Here is a 22,678-nt window from a genome sequence, read left to right as displayed (position 1 = left end):
CTTTCAGAATCAAGCAAAAATAAAAACCTAAAAATAACAAGAAGGAATTAGAGTGAGTTCCCCAGACTAGATTCCCAGAAAGAGTTCGAACTATTTCTAGGAAATACACAGATCTGGTCTCATCAACCCAAATAAAAGCCTTATTATTTATTTCTATATATGAATATGTGTCACAGACACATTAAGAGAAAATCATCTAAATAAATATATTCAATGAGTGCTTTTGTCCCATTGAATAGCAATTAATATGACAGGGGCCACCTAGCAAACATAACAGCAGAAGGAATATTTGGCACTTGCACCTTTATTTTTTATTATTTTATTTTATTTAGTTTATTATTTATTTATTTTATTATTTATTTTATTTTATTATAGGGCCTGAACTCTGGGCCTGGGCACTGTCCCTCAGCTCTTTAGCTCATGGCTAGTGCTCTACTACTTGAGCTACAGCACCACTTCTGGCTTTTTTCTGCTTATGTAGTGCTGAGGAATCGAATCCAGGGACTCATGCATGCAAGTCAAGCACTCTACCACTGAGCTATCTTCCCAGCCCTGAATTGCACCTTTATTAAAATCTTTGGCAACTCTGATCAAACAGCTCTTCTGAAATTATTTCCAACTGTCTAATACTTCATGACTTCAAAAAAGCCTAGAAATTTTCATTGAAGACCTTCTAATTTATAAAAACAAACAAACAAACAACTGTTTGTAAAACTGACTCAGGTTTCAAGGACTACACATCTCAAAGGATATGATTTCAAAGACTATTGCTACTGATTTTTAGAAAGAAAGCCTTCAAGACTGTGTATCTGCTGTCTCAGAATATTGTTAAAAATGAACTGTTTACAATTGAGACCAGTCTTTGCAGATTATTCAACAAAACATCGATAAAAAAGAAGCTCTCATTCTCTCCTGCCTGCCCTGGCCATGGGTAAAGAGAGTTTTGGACATTCATTGTAGCATGAAATCTCATCTCATAGAGAAAAGACCATAGATGCAGAAGCATAATTTACACTAGGCTAATTTATGCCTGAAATTTTATGCCTGAAATTTTCTGGATTTAACACTAGAAGTCCCGCGCCCTGAGTTCCCCTTCCCCACAGAGAAACAGGACAAGTAGCTGCCCTAAATCTGCCTCCCACCCCAACTTCCTTGGTTCTGTCACTGACATGATTTCACCCAAATTTCTTAACATCACCATCAGCAGCTTTGCTGAAGGCAGTCTTGAAGTAAATAAGTCCAATAGTGAAATCCAATCTTCCCCGCTTCACGCAATCACTGAAGCTTTTCATTCCTCCTCACCTGTCCATTCTCATCTCTCAATCTTAATATTTATGACCTTATTTTTCCTAGGCATGGGGACATCCATGAGTGAGAACATTTTCAGAATTTAATAGCCAGTGAAAGGGGGAGGGGAATTCTGGCAGGACATTACAGTCTAGACACAGGCCACCACCTGCTCCATTCCTGGATTCCCAGGGACATTCAGTGGGAATATAGAAACACATAATCAATACCAGCACTAATCATAAGGGAAAGGAGCTCAGTATACCAGAAGGGCAAGGAATTTGCCTCATGCAGTATAGGTGGAATTAAGGAAGGGCAAAGAAGTCTGTCACGTGGCTGTCTCTGAAAAAGCAGGCTACCTAGACCTGAGAAAAGTGTTCATTGTCTAACTCAGAATAGAGAGTTAGCAAGGCAAGCTCCACAGTGTGCTGCTGTTCCAAGCTGCCACCCTGAGAAAGGACTGGAGGGAGCAGCTGTGTAGAATGAGTAAGACCTGCCATGGGTTGCTCACACTGAAAGAGTCCTTACCACAGAAACACAGGGATATGTCACAAAGTTACCTCAGTTCAGTCACTCTCTCACCTGATTGTATAAGAGTACATTCTCTTCTTTCCTCCTTCAAGAGAAAGACTTGGCCAGGAATCTGTCTTAGTCTCTCACAGTACCAATCTCAACTATCTACCCATAAGCCAGCAATAGTCCTCTTTGTACATATATAGACAGAGATCACACACACAGGCAAAAATACTAAAGGTCAGAGGACTGACAGCAATTGTCCTTTCAGAAACAGGCTCACTCAAAGTGACAGAAAAAAAACTCCAGAAAACCCTCAGTTTCCACAAAGACACTTCACAAAGACAAGAAAACATGATACCAACAGACAAAATCATGGAGCAGTTGTGTGATCAGGAAACACCTCCTGAAGTTGGTTCTTTACACCAAATTGCTCCATTAAAAACAATGACAAAGATGTAAGGCCATTTTTTTTCTGTCCTTTTTTTGCTTCATTATGAAGGTAATAATAACCTCATAACATAGTCTGGAAGTATTGTTTCCTTTCCAGATTCTTGAAAGAGTCCAAAAAGGATTAGTGTAAATTCTTCATTAAATGTTGGGTAGTGAAGCTAGAAATAACAATGTAGGTTTTTCTTTGTTGGAAACTTTTTCATTATGGATTCAATATCATTACTCCACAGCTGGAAGTGGAACTCAAATAAGACAATATCTGCCTACCAAGAGCTAAGTCAAACCTAGTACTGCTGAAATAAAAAAACTATTTCCATTTTCTGTTTCATCATCCATCAGTCCTAATAGATTATATATGTCTAGGAACTTATTCATTTGTTCTACATTATTAAGTTGTTGGCACAAAGCTGTACATATAAAGATTCTTTATATCCCTATGATGTGTGCTGTGAAGCTTTGGCTTTCATTCACAATTTTCTCTCCTCTATTATTCTTACTCTAGCTAAAATTTGTTATTTTCAACTTAAAAAATCAAAACTTAATGTTATTTGCATTTCCAACTGTTTATCTAGTCTCAGTTTTATTGGTTTCTGATCTGTTATATCTTTCCTTCTTCTACCTCAGTACCTAGTTTGTTCTACTTTTCTAGTTTCCTCAGGTATAAACTTAGGTTATTTTTCTGAGGCATTTTCTTAGTCTTCAAATAAGCTTTATTACTATAAACCTCCTTCTGAGAAATACTTCTGTTGTATACTGGTAGTTTTTACATGTTGAATTCCGTTTTTATTTCTCCCAAAATATTTTAATTTCCCTTATAATTTCTTCTCTAGCAAACTGCTCATGATCTCCTACTGCCAAATTAAATTTTATCAGAAGTATACAGGAAAAAGCAGTTTATATTGGCTTCAGTACAATCTGTGGTTCTAGCCACTCACTGAGCATCTTGAAACATCTGATTAAGGAAGAGATAATGTAGTTAGATTTAATTCATTTCCTACTCTATGACTTTTAATTAGAGTTTATTCTATTTACATTTAAAGCATATTAATAAGGATTTACTGTTCCCATTTTGTCCATTGTTTTCTCTTCAAGTGATGTTTCCTTGAGTAGTTCAGGTTCTAAAAACCCCTACTCTGCTATCCTGAAAGTAGGGGATTAATTTTTAAACTAGCTTTTAAAGATTTTATTTTCACCTCTCTGTAAAGTATTTTTACAATAAAAAAAAACATTTTAAAATCTTAATTTTCAAAAAATAATGACAAAGAAATGTTCAGCAGATGAAGGCATGGGGAAATAAATTTAAAAAATTAAATAATATATATAGAAATAAATGTTACCAAGTATGGAAAGAAACACTAGATGAAATTAGAAAAGTTACGGGCTGGTAAGGTGGCTCAGTGGTAGAGCGCTTGCCTTGCATGCATGAGGCCCTGGGTTCGATTTCTCAGCACCACATAAGCAGAAAAAGCCAGAAGTGGCACTGTGGCTCAACTGGTAGAGCACTAGCCTTGAGCTGAAGAGCTGAGTGACAGTGCCCAGGCCCAGAGTTCAGGCCCCACGACCAGACCCAAAAAAATAAAAATTAAAAAAAAAAGAAATTAGACAAATTACAAATACTATTACTGCTTCTTTATATTTGGTTATAATGTATAAATTCTCTACAATGACCAATTCCATAATATACATTTTCTTCATATTAACACCTCTGAAAATCTACTACTATATTATTTTGTACCCTTAGCAACAGAAAAATAAAATACAATAATTTGTGGGTGTGTGGGGGTGGGGGTGAGTGTGTACTTGCACACGAGCACTCACTGGTCCTGAAGCTTGAACTCAGGGACTGGACATTGTCCCTGGGGTTTTTTGCTCAAGGCTAGAGTTCTACCACTTGGACCTCAGCACTGCTTTTTTATGTATTTAATTAGAAATAATAATCTCACAGACTTTCCTACCCAGACTTGCTTCATACCATCCTCAGATCTCAGCCTCTTGAGTGGCCAGGATTACAGAAGTAAGTCACCAGTGCTCACAAAAGGGTATTTTTTTTAATTTTTTTGTAGGATAATTTTCTTAAAGAAACAAATGGAAATGTTCAATAAAGTGATTCTTGGAAAAGGGGGTACTCACTTACCAAATAAATAGGACAGTACATAGCCATCAGTGAAGGCACTACTAACTTTGGTTAGTTTTGTTAATCTTGCCCAAAATGTCATTTTCAAGGAGAGCAAACCGCATTTATAAAAACAAGTATGCCTACACAAATTAAGGGTAGGGATAGGAGGAGGAAATGGAGGAGAATGATAGAAGGGATGACACTATTCTAGAAGCATTATGCTCATAACTTGACTCAAGGAACTGTCACCTCTTTGTACAACTTAATAATAATAATAATAACAGGTATAGGACTAAAGGTATAGCTGAGTGGTAAATGCTTGTCTACCATGTGCAAACCTCGTTTCAATCTCCCAGCAAAGCAAAACAAAACATAAAGCAAGATGGAAGAGAAGATGATGTCAAGGTACACATCCTCCCCTCTTCCTCTCCAGCTTCTTTTAAAATTAACTTGTGGAATGTTTACTTTGGTGTTGTATGTAAAAGAGAATAGATTCTTGAGGTTAATAATTCATTTTTGCTTTCTAAATATAAAAAACAATCTCTAATCACACTTTGGCAATGACTATGTCCCCCTTTACCCTTCTCTCATGGAACTCTTCTCAAAACCTGGGAGGGCAGAGGGAGTTAGGAAAATAGAAAGATAAGATGAGAGAAATTGAGCTGATAACAGAGTTGTCATTTTCTTCTTTTCCTCTTAGTACAGGAGACGCCATCACTTCTGTCTACCAGTCCAGTGAAATGTGGGGGAGACCAGAACTTCCCAAATAATAGTAAGGAATGAAAAGCTGCAGCCATTCCCACTTGCAATATCTGCCCCTTCATCTATCTCTGAGCTTTCTCTTCCCTTACTCTCACTTCACACCAATTTTATTTGGCAGCTGAAGAAGGTGGCTACAATTTCTGGCTAAGGAGGAAAAAACAAAGAATGTTCTTTCTAAATATGTGATAAGTTCCTATTTTTTATGAGGTTCTAAGGGCTGTGTAGTATAAAAATATGTAAAATATTACAAGTTCTCAAAGACCTTAGCTACATTATGTGAACTAAGACTTGTATATCAACAGCTGTAGGCCAGAAAGGAAAGAGCACGACTGATTGGTTGCTACTCCTCCCTTGCAGGAGGGTTTTTTTGTTTGTTAGTTTCTTTTTAATACCTCTTTTCCTTGAATTAAGTGAGTTACACACATACCTATTATGAACAGTGTGACCCAAGAAAAGGAAAGAGGTTTATGCCCCTATCAAGTTTAGGATAAAATATAAAACCATGACTTTGAGCTTAATGAAGGACTATGATATTTATCTCAGAGAAAAAAGAGATTTCTAGTGGTCCAGAAAGACAAATAAAGTCTAATGAATCATCCAATATTGGGTATGCAGTCTGGCCTCACAACCTACAGCGACTGACTGAATCCAGAAAGTAGAAGTTGAGTCTTAACCATGTCTTGGATTAAAATCTTTAATCAGGATCAACAACAACATCAAAAGGTTTGTTAATGGCCATTTTATCACTGTCTTTAAAATGTGACAGATAATACACATCAGATATACCATCTAATGCTTGGACAATTTTTCAAATAGCTCATACTTGTAGGAATGTTACAGTGACAGAGAACCAAATATAGTACATTAAGACTGCACACCAATATAGCTAGGCATGGTGATGCACACTTGTAATCCCAACACTCAGGAGGCTAAGGTTGAAGGATCGTAAGCTGGAAGCAAGCCTGGAGCAAGACAGTATGATCTTGTCTCCTAAACAACAACTAGCATAAGAAAAACTGCTAATCACTGGGAGAATTTCCACCCACACAACCCAGATGCAGAATTATCCAGCCACAGGATGCCTACGATTCCATAATTGATAAATATGAGAGAACAAAAAAAATCTCATAAACCATAATAATATATCTGTCCTCAGTTTAAACTAACACATTATTTTTACCTTTGGGGTTTTTGTTTAAGAGAGAGTGTATGGACCTAGGTACTATGTTAGAAAACATTATGTCACATGACCATTCAGACTAGATCTAAGGAAATATAGTATAAGCCTCAGAAGATCTCCAAGTATCAGATGAAGGGGCATCTGTTGGGGGAGAAACTTCAAAATGTTTCCAGTCAGGAGTTTTCAAAGGACAGAATAAATATTCTTTTTTGCCAGTATGACCAATATACACTGCTATGAAATGACAACAAGGACAATCTCTATTTCATCCATTACCTCAATAATTAACTTATTCAGCTCCTACACTATTTGAAGCACTTGCGTTGGGTGCTAGAAATGATACAAAGCTTCTTTTTTTTAAAAAGCCCTTTAGAAAATCCCAAGGAAGAATGATAGAGGGAGTAACTCTGATCAAGATGCATTGTACACATAATTGGACACATTAAACTGAAACCCTCTGGTATATCTGAAATTTGAAGGTAATAAAAAAATTAAAAGAAAAATGAATTTTAATCTCAACAAAAACTCAAGAGATTCTAATAAAGATGAAATCACATTCAATGAGAAGAAATCTCAATATGTAATTGATACATGGGTGTGAAAAAGTATTCATGAAAACATTAAACAAGTCATATAAAAAATATCTAGTGACATAAGATTACACTATAGCATGCTACTTCCATCAATAGGAATACGGGCAATTCCAAATTGCAGGGAGAGAGGAAAAGCTATACAAGAAAGCATGGTTCAAACACAAAGCAAGTTAAAATTTGGCATTATTTTGGGTCTTCAATGATGTATAAAATCTTGAATTGATATTTGAATATTTTCACTCAGCTAACACAGGTTTGGTGATTTCAGTGGACACACATTGCATTTGTGGGTCCAGTCACCCTATCTGGTCTACAACAAATAGCACATGGATTAGCATCACTATGTCAGGCTTACAAATTTCACATAGAACTGCAGAGAAAGTGTGCTAGTCTGCCAGTGCAACCCTCAACAACATCACAGTATTTGTGTGGCTGAAAGAGAATGTCAGTTCCAATGAGAAAATATCTATAAATTAATTTTAAAGGTAAGTTTAAGAGAATAAAACTAAAAGTAAATGCTAACTACCTAAAACTAACAGGCAGTTTGAGAGAGCTAATTCCATTTTTCCTTGTTAGATGAAAAAATAAAAAATCAACACAGGCTTAAGAGAGATAATTAATCAAAGAACAAAATGCAAATATAGAGAATAGTGGTTCTCTAAGAAAAAGAGTACAGAGATGGGTATCAAAGAGTTGTTCATTTTGCATTGTAGATCTCCCTCAACTCTTCAAATTTCTTTTTTTTTTTTGGGGGGGGGTGGGGGGATCCAGTCATAGGGCCTGAACTCTGGGCCTGGGCGCTGCCCCTCAGCTCTTCAGCTCAAGGCTAGTGCTCTACCACTTGAGCCACAGCGCCACTTCCTGCTTTTTTTCTTTTTGCTTATGTGTTGCTGAGGAATCGAACCCAGGGCCTCAGGCATGCAAGGCAAGCGCTCTACAACTGAGCCACCTTCCCAGCCCATCTTCAAATTTCTATCTCTTTATATATATATATAATTTGTAAGGTAATAAAACCATAAAAAGGACATTACATGAAAAAATACAGGACATACTAAGTTTAAGAAAAAAGTATAAAACAATGAACAGGACATTCCATGAAAAATACATGACATATTTTGTTTTAAAAGTACTATGGTAATATGTGTAATAAAGTACTGTTGACATTCTGTTTTAAAGAATGCCAGTACCATATATGTACATATATTAAGAGAACAGCTAGAACATCCATAGTCCAAAAATCCAAACACTAAAATGCTCTCTAAGCTGTATTTTCTATTTTCAAAAGAGTTTTATTGAGAACTAGTTCACATACTATACAATTAACTCACTTAAAAACATACAATTCAGTTGAGTGGTGACTGAACCTGTAATCCTGGCCACCTGGGAAGTAGGAGGATAATGTTTCAAGGCCAGCCCAGGGGAAAAAAAGCTAGTGAGATCTGTGCATCCCCTTCCTGACCCCCTCCTCCAATCTCAGCAAATAATCTGGGTGTGGTGATTCATGCTGGTCATCCCAGTTATAAAGTTATAAGGGAAGCATAAAGTAGGAGGATCACAGTCTAGGCCAACACAGGCTAAAAGCAAGACCCTGCCTGAAAAATAGCTAAAGCAAAAGGGCTAGAAGTGTAACTCAAGTGGAAGAACACCTATCTGTCAAACATGAAACCCCAGTTCTGCGGGGGAAAAGCATATGTATGTATGTGTGTGTATAATTCAATATATTTTAGTATGTCAACAACATAACATTATGTAACCATTTACCATAACAAACTTTAAAACATGTTCATATACTTAAAAGGATCCCTGTATTCAACAGCAATCAATATTCTTTGCTGTTGTTGTTTGGAAACAGGATATACTAGACCCAAACTCCTGATCCTTCAGCCTCATGAGTGTTGGACTTACAGGTGTACATGATTATACCCAGCATCCCCAGCAATAGTTTTTTTTTTTCCCTAGAAAAAAAAAAAAATACAAGTGTTAGAATGAGAGGACTATTTCCTGACAGTCTTGTAATGGGGAGTAAAGAAAATACATCAAATTTTCTAGCACAGTACCTGGCCCTCAGCAGACACTCATCACATGCATGTCAGATAAGCTCAAGACATAAATGACATACAAATGAGCAAAAATGAGCCAAACGCCCGGATATGATCAGAAAGTGTAAGAGAGAAGTAAATCCTCTCAAGTACTCAGGAACTCCAGTCCTCACAGCACATTCCACAAGTCATGCTTCTCCCCCACCCCCCACCATGAGCTCTTTTAAATAGAAGAGAAAAGAAAGGGAAACAAAGGTAATAAGCCTATTTGAACACATATTTTAGAAAGTTCCAGAAGGGGAGATATATCCTCACCCCTGCAAAAATCCAAGCAGCAAGAAGCACATTTTGCAGTTCCTGAGGAGTCTTAAGAACACCACAAGTTCATATCGGACAAGCAGTTGAAACTCTCCTGTCATGTTTCCACTTTTCAAAGTGAAAATAAACATGACAGGTGCTCATTTGGCTGTTCAAGCACTTTCCACTTAAATGGCAATTCCTCAAGCTTACAGGCTGCAGCCTGAAGTCATAATTTATTACTGCTTCTCTTATTCCCTTGCCTCGGCAGAAAGCAGAATGTAGCACCTACGTCTCAAGACCCCATGAGAGGTAATAAAGTATAATTATTTTGAATTTATGATTAAGCCATAAATTACATGTACTTTTTACTTCTGGTCATTCAGCGGCTGGGGGAGGAAAGGAATGGGGTCAGAGGAAAGCATAACAAAAGCCTTTTACTTTGAATAAAATGTCTAAATCAAATCAGGGCAGGGCTGAGGGACACCTGGAGGATTTACAAAGATACCACAGTCTCCAGTTTAAGTCCCAAGGGAGAATCCTGTCAGGAGACTTGAAACTCCAAACAGGCCTCAGTTCTTCTTGCCCACAGGGCTACAGCCTCTGACCAGAGTGTCCATCTTGACTTGAAAAGTAGAAGCATAGTTTCAGGTTAGACCACATCAAATGTTCCGAGTGCACTGTTCTTGCTGCCTCTAAGCCATAGGTATTTAATAGAGGGTGAAAAATAATCTATGAGAACAAGTGACCAGGCTGTCTAGGTTAAGTCAGTCTCCAACAAAGTAAGAATGGTTACCACAGAGCCTGATCCCACCTGAGACAGCCGTTAACTTTTTTCACCCTCAAGAACCAATTGATGAGATTTCCCCTTCTTGTAGTTTCTTTATGTGGCTATGACAATATACCTACAGTGCCATGAGGTGCAAAGCTGCCAGCACTCAGGACAAGAAGCAGGATAAGAGGATGACACTTAGCACTCTCCTACCACCTCCGTGCCTCAGAGCTTCTCCATGATGCCAGGGCCCCGGGGCCAATCTTTGTACTAAGTTTGACTTACAAATGCAGCTTACCAAGCACAGCACAACCATCTTCTTATTTTGACTCCCAGTATCAGAAGCATCCTAAAGCACTGATTTTTACAAAGGAAGCAAAAACTGCAGGAGTTGTTAATGATCTCAGAATTTCTGTCTACACATTATGTGTACACAATCTGTCTACAATGCACAAAATACAAAACCTATTGTTCATGGATGACACAGAAGTCATCCATATATAATGCAGAGAGGCTCGTCCTGGTCACCTGACAGAAAACCCTACCACCTTTTTAATACTCTGGGAGGTAGCAAAACAAACCAGAAATGCTATGCATTTCCATTTCTATTGTTTTGTCTTGTTATGTGTTTCTGTGTTGACAGTGTAATTTTTACTTGGTAACTGAAGCTTTCAACTGATTGTTATACAAACAACAGATATTTGAAAGTGAGATTTCGTTTGGCTTAAAGAAGTAAAAGCAAAGATACCAGAGACAATAGCTATAAATAATGACATGTTCAAAATAATAATAATAATAAATTAGGAGGGACTAGTGGGGTTTGCCCCAAATGTTTACCTACCACTCACCTTTGTCCTGAAACACCCACCTCCACACCCAGCTCCTAGTTAATGAACATAAAGTGGTTGATGTCCCTTGAACTGTATAATCTGTTCCACAAAAGGCAAACCAGTTTGGCTCCGAGCTACTCTTAAGTCTCTTAACTCCCTGGCTACATGCAGTCTATAGAAACCATCTGTGGTGAAGTAAATCATCTAACCCTGAGAAAGACCAGAGTGGGTTTTGTTTCTTTAAGTGTGTTTTGAAGTCCTAGTTGGAAAATTAGTGAAAATTGTAAATCTGTTTGCAAATCTGGTCATGTCTAACTCTGAGATTAGGGCAAAGATTCCAATTTAAAAGTAAAACCGTGACAACCCCAGCTAAGCGTGTCCTCGGGCACTGCCAGCAGGGCCTTCACTTACTTCCACGGGCAGTGGATTTATTACAGGCACCCGACACGTTCCCCATCACACACCCCTGGAGAATTTACTTGAGACAGCGGGGTTCAGTCTGCACTTCCTCTGCAGACCAATATATTATTATAAATTGAGCTAAACTGTTTCCTTTTCATAAGTGCTATGAAGTTCAGATTTCAGATAGCAGTACAAGCTCAGGTCCCTCTACAGGTTCTTTGCTATTTGTGTTTTAAAAAGGAAACAGAAAAGTTGGCATTAAATAATGGTTGCTTTATTTTTGTTTGTTTATTTTTATTTCCAATAGGACTGGCAAGAAGATTTATCTCAGAAATCAAATATGACATCTTCATAAGAAAATGTATTCTAAAAGTAGACTTTGGGTATGGATTATGCTATTCCTGACACAGTTCAGCTAGAAACCATGGAAAGCAGGAGTGGATTTTATATCTGCACAACAACATCTAAAAAATAACAACACTAATTTCTGCTTCTAGCCTATCATGCATAAAAAATACTGTGTACTCTCAAAAATGTATATTCCTTGTAACAGATAAAGCAAAAGGATAATGTAATTATGTAAATTTTCATAGCTAATCTGGATATTAAATTGTGAAAAAAAAATTTTTAATGGAGAAAATAAGCAAACAAAACACTGTCACATTTCATCCCTTCATGAAAAACCATTAGGTGAGGCAGGAGCATCCTGCGAAGAGGGAGAGGGCAGGCACAAAAACCCCAGAGCAGGGGTCAGTAGGTAGGCCACCACATGGGGGAGGGTGGCTGATGTGGGGTGTCATGGAAGAAAATGACAAGTCCTGATATGTGCCTCTTACTAGTTGTAAAACCATGGGTAGGTACACCAGCTGAACCTCCTTCTCTCCTTTTCAAGAATAATTGCTTGTTTCTCAGGGTTACTGAGCAGAGCAATACACTCCTTGACTGGTTGTTAGTCCCCAATAAATATGGTTGATACTCATATTGCTACTACACTTTTCAATATATACATGCATGAAAACAGACTCAAAGAGTATTTTATATTCTTTCATTTTATATTCTGCAGTTTCTTTTCTCTATAATGAATATATACTACTTTTTAATCCAAAGAAAAGGCATGTTAGTAAATATACCCACTATAAACTTGGGCTTTTATAATTATAATGCATATCTATCAGTTTCATATACAGGGAAAACAAAAAAGGTATTTTAAAAGGCATCATTCTGCCTTTCATCTGTTAAAGATGAAAATTACCAATAAAAATTCCTAAGCAAAGTATCCAAAAGAAAGCAATTCATTGGCTGAAGTTGATTACCATTTAGACTGAAGACAAATATCCAAATTTGTGTAGAGCATTTAAAAATAAGATAACAATTTAATTACTTGAAAAGGGCACTCATTTCAGAAGAGCAACAGAAACTTAGTTCCTGAGGTCAAGCAGGAGAGATGGAGATTAGAGATGACCTTAACACTAAAAGCATTTGGACAGAGGTTTCAGTGTGTTGGAACCTAGTTGAAATGGTCCCATTCATAGTAGACAAAGCACAGCGCATGGAACCTTGCAACTCATTCTGGACCCTGTTCTACCTCATACTAATGGAGTGATCTTGGGTAAACAAACTAGTTAAGAAATGAACAATCTGTTCTTTTGAAGGGTGTTTGAAGATAAGCTTGCTTAAAAGAAACTTGTTTGTAAACTGTAAAGTAACACCCAAACAAGAAATAAGAGAGTATGACTAGGTTTCAACCAATGCAGGAATCCTGACCACATGAGAAGAATGTGCTGGTAAAGGGATACAGTACTAAGTACCATTAGATCACACTGGATCAAAGTCTCTATATCCTGACCTTCCAGTTTACCTACAGTCATTAAAGAGAAAGTTTCAGATTGGTCCCAATACACATGTAAAACTTCTCTGTATGTTTCTTATCTCTCTTTTTAACAAAGAATAGAACTCAGAATAAAAATTACTATTCCAGCAAAGAAAATAAGCACACACATAATTTTTAGTTTCTCTATATTCATATTTACATTATACTTCCAGCTGTGCCAAGTGATAATGTTTTTCTACTTAAAATTATACAAAATCTCCTTTAAAATAATTTTTTTCAACAAGTATACAGGTTGACCCATTGTGACAGTGAGATGTACAAGACACTATTTTGAAAACAAACTTTACAACTTGGGGGGGAAGAAGAATTGGAGAAGTGGGGAAGGAGGAGTAGTAGTAGAAAAACAAAGGAGGGGGTAACAATGCTCAATAGGAAATGTACTCATTACCTAATTCATGTAACGGTAACCCCTCTGTATAAAATATAAAATAATAAAAAATATATATTAAATAAAAAATAATAATTTTTTCAGTCAAAAAGAGTAAGTTTATTTCAAGACAAATAGTAAGTAATAGAGCTAGGAGTCATAAGCTACTTCCACTATAGGTAGTATGGTAAAAGCTTAGAAACTGATGTGTATAGAACTGAAATTTGGAAAGTACTGAAGAGATATTCCATCCTCTGAATTTTTAGAAACCAAGGAGCAAGATTTACACACTTCTAATAAATCCCTTAAAACCTTACATAGTACCTGGAATATAGTGAACTGGGCAAATACCAAATTAAGTGGAATTAATTCTTACCATAAACACTGGGCTTGAGCCCTGGTTCTTCTTGGCTCTAAAACCAACATACCAATATATTTCCCTAGGCAGATAGGAGATAAATCTTGAATAGTCAGAAGCCAGGGCCAAGGAGAAAATAAGCCTGAGCAGCTTTGTAATTAAAAGACAGATAAGTGTTCATATAGTGTGCACTACAAAATAAGTACAGCTCCTAAACACACACACACACACACACACACACACACACACACACACACACATTTAGAACAAAGAAGAAAGAAAAAGTTCAAGTGCTTAGGCTTAACCACAGCTGAAATATCACTTCCTAAAGAACTAAATGAAGTAGAGAGAAAGACCCTGTGGTAAGGCCAACAGTTTCTGAGTAGAAAGTCACTTCAAAACTAGAAGACAAGGCTGGGAATGTGGCTTAGTTGTAGAGTGTTTAGCATGCATGAAACCCTGGGTTCAATTCCTCAGTACCACATGAACAGAAAAGGCTGGAAGTGGCACTATGTCTCAAATGGTAGAGTGCTAGCCTTGAGCAAAAGAAGCTCAGGGATAGTGCCTGGGTCCTGAATTCAAGCCCCAGCACTGGGAAAAACTGTAAAAATAAAATACATAAAACTAGAAGACAACTTTCTCACTACCAAAACCATGAAGAAAAGTGTTTTTAAATTGCCTTGGATAATTTAGTAGCTCTAGTGAAGAACCCTGAACATAGTCTGTTAGCACATCAGAGCTTCTGTGCTCTCAGTTTTTTGTTTTCTTTAGAGACCCTACTTGCCTAGAATTTGTACAGTTTGGGTTTGTTTCTCAGTACTATATGAATACAAAAATAAAAATTCAGCAGTATCTTTCTGGGTGCCAACAGCTCACACCTTATAATCCTGGGGGTAGAGAAGAGGGCAAAACCTGAGGGGACAAACCCTGAATTCAGGATCCAGGACCAACAGAAGTAAAAAATAAGAATAAAAATTCAGCAGTATCTTATAAAACAAAAACAAAAATCAACATCTACCTATGTGTTCTCACAAAAAAGTTTCACTATTCAAAAGTTTATTTCAAAAGACATATTCAAAATATGTGACAGTAATCTTAAACTCAAACATAGAGAACACGAGAACAATGATATAATTTTGATTCTCAACATTACCAAGCATAAAATAGCAGTCTCCTTGGTGAAGGGGTATTGCCAAACCAGGTGTCTCTATGTCCCATGAAATCTTAAAACCAACGTGCCAAGTATCAGGATCTCTGCCTTCAAGATTAGACTCATCCTCACTTTCTTCTTCAGAATCTGTAGAGAATAAAATAATCAGAAAAGAAATGTTAAATCTGAACTTCTGGGTTTTATAATTGTTATCTTAACATATGTTAAGTGAATTATTTCCTTTTAATGACATCTTTATGTCATACTAGAATATGTTTAACATGATATTTTGTCAAAGAACTTTAAACAAAATAATGAGCAACTAAACATGGATACTAAGGAAGATAAAAGTTTATTTTGGCTGGGATAATAGTGGCACACCTATAATCATAGCTCTCAGGAGGCAGGAGGAGCTAGAATCCAAGGCCAGATTGAGCTACATAGCCTGTATCAAAACCCTGTATCAAAAAGCAAAAATGCTTAAGACAGTATTATCAATCTAGGAAAAAAGAGAAGAGCTAAACGAAGCATAAATTAAAGTTATCAAAGAATTCTCTCAAGAAAACAAAAAGCCCAGAGAAATTAAAAGAACTCAACTACTAAACAATTAAGAATTGGGTAATTTCTTTAAAATAAGAATATAGGAAAAAGAAAGTTTCTACGTTCTTTTCATGGAAATCAATATGTATCAAAAGTAAAAAAGAAACACATATACATACCAATCTGAAATTTGAAAAAGGAATAAAAATTTCTAAACATAAGAAAATAGTAGTAATATCCCATGACCCAGTAAAACTTTTTTTTTTGGTCAGTATGGGGCCTGAACCCTGGGCCTAGACACTGTCCCTTAGCTCTTCAGCTCAAGGCTAGCGCTCTACCACTTGAGCCACAGCGACACTTCTGGCTTTTTCTGCTTATGTGGTGCTAAGGAATCGAACCCAGGGCCTCCTGCATGCAAGGTAAGCACTCTACCACCAAGCCACCTTCCCAGCCCCCAAAAACTTATTCTTAAAATCAATGAAATTCACAGATCAAAGCAAAAACTAAAATTATGAATCATCACAGTGGTAACACAAAAATAACTGAAAAAATACAGTTCCTTTCATTCTTACATTTCCCTTTCCTTTCCTTTCAGCTAAATAGAAAAAGGTGACTACTTTCTCTACATGACAAAATATAGATCTGCCTCACCCAAAGCTCATATTTCAGTAGGGAAACAGTAGGAACCTTGTCAAAGCTAAGAAATAGAGAGGGAGAAAACAAAGAAGAAGAAACAGAAAAGGAGGTCTAACATCACAAGACTTAGCATCATTCTAGAAGAGATGGTCAACACAAAGGTGCCCTCTGGAGTAGCCTAACAGAGCAAATAAAGACAAAATGAGAGACATGAACAAACACTGGTCCTATATTTCAGTGCCCTCACTTAAACACAAGCACTGCAGTTTAGTCATTACTGATGTGTTAACTGAGATAGCTATTAAGTGACTAAAGGGCAGATTTGTATACAGCCTGCATTAACAGCAGACCAAGGGATGACCATGTCCTGGGTAAGATGGAGGAAGATGACATGAAGATTTCATATGCTACCCAAAGAAGTGGCATACAACTGAAAACTTATGACCTGTTTATATACTGAATATTTTCATTTAAGAGTTTCAGACTATAGTTAACCATAGGGAAATGAAACTGCAGAGATGAAGAGAATACTGTATACATGGAAATAAAAACAAGAATCATCAGAGCATGTTTATCTTAATACATAAAGAGCTCTTATACATTGATAGGACACAGGATCTCTAATTATGAACATCTTACTCTACATGTAACCACACACAAAGGCCAAAAGCTGTCAGAGAAGGAAAGAATGAGAAACAACAAAAAGAAACTCTTCTCTCTGCCCATTCATATTACTATGCACAAAATATAGTGAAAAACAACAGACCAGAAAGTGTAAGTTCATAGTCTCTGCATAGGAGGAATGCTGCTAGATGGCTTTTAAGGACATATCCAACTTTGGATATTCTTCAGTTCCTTAAATTTAAATCTAAAATCTAATACCATCATGGTAGCAGAATCCTACTCTGGTACATAGCTTCTTTCCTTTCTAACACATGTTTTCTCCTATAATTTTTAATTGAGTATCTCTTGATTAGATGTCTTTAGAATACACACAGTAAGTTTAAGGCCACTTCCTAAGTAATCCCAAAAATATTTGTAAAGAGATTCCTCTGAAAGAGGATGCTAAACATCTTCCATATCAGGGAAGATGCTAAATTGCTGGTTGTGGGTCATTTTGTTTTGTTTTGTTTTTTTGAACCCTGGTAAAGAATTTCCAGGAGCCCTAGTACAGAAGTATCTCCAGGCTGAAGTGTTTGGTCAATGACTGTTGTCTGCCACAGACACTAGAAGAGTTGGCAGTGGCAGCACCAACAGTACACTGGTATTATTCATGTCTGAAGGCATTCACTGGCACTTGTTTTTCTTACAGAATGCAAAACAATGAAATCTGCTGAACTAGAACTTGTGAACCACAACCTCACCTATACTGTATACACTTAACAAATCTAAATTAGTTAACAACTGTGCAAGGCATTTTGTATAAAAATCCAAATTCCCAGCTATTCTTGAATTACAAGCTCTGGTATTTCTGAACCAGATCTATCGGTAGGAAGTGGCTGCCCCTTTTCAACAAAGTGTATGTTCTCTGCTAGTAATAACATCCAGGCAACCCCTTCACTCACTTGTAGTACCTTCCTTCATGCTACAAGAGAGCTAGTGAACTCTGCCCTAGAGCCTGGACATAAAGCAAGATGCTCATAGGCAAAACAGATCCATTGACCTGCTTTGTAAGTAAGAATTATCTAAAACACAATCATGCTCCCTCATTTACATGCTGTCCATGGCTACATCACACATAATAACAGGAGTCAGTAGTAAGACGGAGACTACAAGACATACAAAGCTGAAATTATTTATCACTTGACCCTTTTCAGAAAATGATTGCTGCTCTCTCCTTTAGTTTTGATATACAATAACATTATATGCAGTAGTGAGAAAAGTCAAGTACATATAACAAAGATGTTGAGGATGCATAAAATAGTGATGATGTAACATCACTACCACCTAATAATGTAACATGAATAATAGGAGCATACAAACTAAAAAATAATGCTAAATTATTTGATAACCAGATTGAGTCAGCAAAAGAATACTGACATGAGAATACAAAAATCATGTATTTGTATCTGTCAAACCTAAAATCTTCAGGGAGCCTTCAATCCAATGTGGCCTCCTAACGGCAAGACACAACAATTAGCAAACAAAAAATCAATACAACTTTTTAGTGTACTTCTTTCGAAAAACAAAGTCAAAGTCCAACAAAAGCACCAGAAATGTGTACCTACAAAGAGGGGAGAGCAAAAGAAGAGGGGGAGACAAAGGGGCAAAGTGGGGGAGAATGTAGTCAAGAATCCATTTTATATACAGCAAAATTAAGAAAAGTTAGGGGAGGAGTGGGTCAAAGAGGGGGGTAAGAAAATTGAAAGAGATCACATTGATCAAGATGCATTGTATTCATAAATTGCTTTGTTTAATGACAACTCTTTTTTACAACTTTTTAAAGATAATTTTTAAAAGTTCTTTTTAACGTGCCCCTCTCCCGTTCAAATCATCTATTATATAACCTTAAGGAAAAATCATTTTAAGCTACAAAGACAATGATTTTGAGGCATTTTTTTAAAAGCACTGAGAATGGACACCTTAAGAAGAGGTCACTTTTACAGTCTAACAGTCCTGTTGACCACTTTCCCTTCTAACTTTCATCCCAGCACTTTTCTCAATATGGCACCAATAAAGTCTGGAGCAACAATCAGAGACAGCAATTGCAATCAGTGTTTCCTGGTGTCTCCCATAAATCTAGCACCACTGAAATGAGCTCATTAAAATGATATTTTGTTGAGGATTCTTCCCCCTGGGCTGTGGAGGGAGGAGAGAAGTTGTATGTCTGATAAATTTTTTATTGCTTAAGTATAGTGTTGCTCACTTCTCAGTGAAGTCAACTCGTAATTATCCATAGGAACTACAACTGATTACTTTGCCCTATGTGATTTTGGAAACAAGCAGAAGCAATGGGTTCCTACTTGCCTTGAAGCTTCAGTAAAAGTGAAAGGATTTAAAGTACCTTCCTGTGCTTGGTGTATTTCCCATTCCCACTAATCAAATTGTTAAAGCAGCAAATGACATAACAAAATACAAAATAATGCTGAATGTAAAATGTCCAAACTTACTCCCAAAACTAACTAGCTTGAGTTTTTATGCGCAGTAGTTTTTGATGGCAAATATAATTCCATTTAATTAAGAACAAATGCTATTAAATACTCTGTTTACATTTTTAAAGCTATATGCTACCACAGTTTTACAAGGAAAAACAGACAGAAGACTCTTTGTAACAGGAAAGATTACAATAGCAATCAAAAAAAATATATTATAAAAATGTGCCACATTTAATAACACACACAATTAATGTTGTATGACAGTAATTTTTTTCATATGTAAGACTATATTTATCATCACCACAGGTTAAATACAGGTCCATTTCTTAGCCTTCATTTCTAATTGCTTTAGCCATGAGCTAAGAAATCAATGTTCTACCATGTAATTTTCTTCTCTATTCCCTTCCCACCCTATCCTCTCTAAGAGAATACTTGGTTTTGAACTCAGAACCTCAAGCTAACTGGTCTGGCACTCTCTTACTTGAGCCATGTCTCAAGCCCTGCTTTTTGCTGGTTATTTTGGAAATAAAGTCTCTCTTTTTTTTCTTTCTTTTTTTTTTTTCGGTCATGGGGCCTGAACTCTGGGCCTGGGCACTGTTCCTCAGCTCTTCAGCTCAAGGCTAGTGCTCTACCACTTGAGCCACAGCACCACTTCCAGCTTTTTCTGCTTATGTGGTGCTGAGGAATCGAACCCAGGGCCTCATGCATGAGAGGCAAGTACTCTACCACTGAGCCACCTTTCCAGCCCTGGAGATGAAGTCTCAAAGACTTTTCTGTCTGGGCTGCCTTCAAATGAAGATCTTATGGATCCTAACCTTCTGATTAGCTAGGACTAGAGGCGTGAGCTACAAATACCCAGCTTGCTTATTGTCTTGAGCTCACACTTTGAGAGGCTAAAGCAGAAGGTCCTATTTACAGATCTGAGGCAGGAAAAACCCAAAAATTAAGGATGATCAGCTGGTAAAGGGAGCCTAGTGATGATGTTTTCTCTAGCCTGTGTTGATGTGTGGCATTCCAGGATGGAGTTTTTAAAACTGGAGGGAGGGAGACAGAAGGTAAAAGGCCAAGGTGAGAGGTTGAAAAGATATATCCTAAATGGGAAATGGCATGTAGTGTGTAAGAACAATGTACATATGTGACAAAGGAACTGGGACATGTAAAATGAGTTTGGGGGGAAGGAGAGAATGATAAAAGAGGAGAGACTGATCAAGAAGCACTGGACACTTCAGTGGACATGTTAAACTGTAACGTCCATGTGCAACCATTTAAAATTTATGAAAAGCACAGACAGAAGAAGTATGATTAAAAGAAAGAGAATGATCAATTCTCAGTCACAAAAGTGGCACATGAATGACATGGACTTGCAAGACAAAAGGCTGCAGTGGAAGAGAAAGCAGAACACAAAAGGTTCTGTAAACACAGTGAAGAATCTAGTCTTACACTGCGGGCCTATGAGAGACACTAAGGAATTTTTCAGAGGTCAGATCTGTTTTTCAGAATAACCAACTCTTGAAGGTACAGGCAGACACAGTACACTTTTTTCTGGTCAGGTTCCCAGTGTAATTACAAAAGGGAGCTGTATAAGCCAGACAAGCTTTAGGAAACAACTCGAAGGACCATACATATTGCTAGGAAAGAAAAGCTAGCTAGAAAAGAGCCTCCTTGCCAGAGTTCTACAGTTTAGAGAGGTTTTGTTTAATTGTTGGGAGAAAGAGTCAGCTGCTGCTGACACAGCATACACTCCTTTCCCAGCCACTGAGGAATGAATGGTCTGAAGAAATGGAGAATTTCGAAGAGTTTTGAAGGGAGAAACTAATCAATCCCAGCTCTGAATCTATAATAAGAAGCTGCTCTCAGGTGCCTGGAAACAAGCAACTCAGGACAAACGAAGTCTCCTGACAGAGTTAAGTTGTAAAATTAATTATAAGTTTTCTGGGATTTCAGGCAAAATACTGCAAAGTCTTTATGGAGAAATCTAAAGCCCTTCAACATGATGTCTGGCTCTGTCAGCTTTCACATTAAGCATTTGGAAAAAAAATTTTAAGATAAAAATATTCACATACATAGTAGAACCTCATTACATCACATTTCATGGATTTACGGGTAAAAGAAATTGGGAAAGGGAAAGAAAAATTGCTTTGGGGGCCCTTCAAAATCATATTATCTGAAGTAAAATATAAAATAAGGAAAGGAAGTAGAGACATTTCTCAAACACTGTATTTTCCAAACCAGAGCTTAAAACCATAGAGGCTGCAAAACCTTGAACAACCTAGAGGTACAAAGATGGTCATGGAGACTTACTGGACACTTTCACAGTGTAAACAGCAGAGAAGACCAGAACCAAACTGATTTGATCAAAATATGATAATTATTTATTCATCCAATTTCAGGTAAAACTACATACAGCATTCAAAGCCACACCTAAGAACAAGTTCTTTCCATTGCTATCCTTGAATACTTAACCTTTAAAATTAAACCTGGCTAGATCCATCTATGAAAAGACTCTTAAAACTGAACATTGAACAGACAGCAATAGAAGTCAACAGTTACTGGATAACAGTCACTTTGTACACCAACAGCACAACTTACTCAACAACAACAAATATTTTCTATTGCATACATAGATATTATTATAGGCATATCACTGTGATATTATACAACATCTAACAAAGTGACATAAAGAAGAAAACTAACAACTCAACATAAAATACAGTGTTAATACAATGTCCTCCAATTTCTGAAAAAAATATTTTATTATTAAGATTTCCATACCCATGTATGTACATGTCAAGATAAAATAAAGATAAAGACATTTGAAATCTCAAAAGAGTGTTTGGAGAGGCCAGGCATGTTCTTCATACCTGCACTCTTAGCTACTCAAAAGTTAGAAATAGTAGTACTGTGGTTCCAGGCCAACCTGGACAAAAGTTAGTACACCTTATCTCCAAAACAAGCTAGGCATGGTGACTCGCACCGCTGGTCCCAACTATTCTGAAGGCAGAATTAGGAGGATTACAGCCTGAGATCAGCTGTACAAAAGTACAAGACATCATATTAAACACAAACTCAAGGACTGAGGACATGGTTTAATCCCCAGGACCCTCTCACTTACCACCCAAGCAAATGAACAAACAAACACATGCTTGAAGAATATCCTCCAGTGACAGCAGGCTTGCAGTCTGAAATCCAGAAATCCTGCAAGCCCCATTCTGAAGATAGCATTTGAGCAAGGATAAAAAGGAATGCATCACTTGGAAATTAATGGGAAAACAGTCTAGTGGAGAAAACATGGAGTGCAAATGTGCTCCATGGAACATGATAAGGATGTTTCAGAAACAGTAAGTGTAGATGGAATAGAGAAAGAAGGGGAAAGTAGCAGCAGTGAAAGCAGAGAGGT

General features: G+C 37.0%; 1 protein-coding gene across 1 annotated transcript in view; it reads right to left on the bottom strand.

Annotated features, from left to right (window-relative positions):
• Window positions 1–22,678, bottom strand: part of Fto (FTO alpha-ketoglutarate dependent dioxygenase) — a 388,710-nt gene that overhangs the window by 244,635 nt on the left and 121,397 nt on the right. The window contains exon 4 of the mRNA XM_042689921.1: window positions 15,014–15,157. Coding sequence (XP_042545855.1) covers window positions 15,014–15,157 — 144 coding nt within the window. The remainder of the gene's footprint in view (window positions 1–15,013; window positions 15,158–22,678) is intronic.

This window comes from Dipodomys spectabilis, unplaced genomic scaffold (genome assembly GCF_019054845.1).
Source record: "Dipodomys spectabilis isolate Male_0828 unplaced genomic scaffold, ASM1905484v1 ptg000130l, whole genome shotgun sequence".
Taxonomy (NCBI): Eukaryota; Metazoa; Chordata; class Mammalia; order Rodentia; family Heteromyidae; genus Dipodomys; species Dipodomys spectabilis.
Note: the sequence above shows the minus strand (reverse complement) of the source record. Positions and strands in the feature narration are given on the sequence as shown.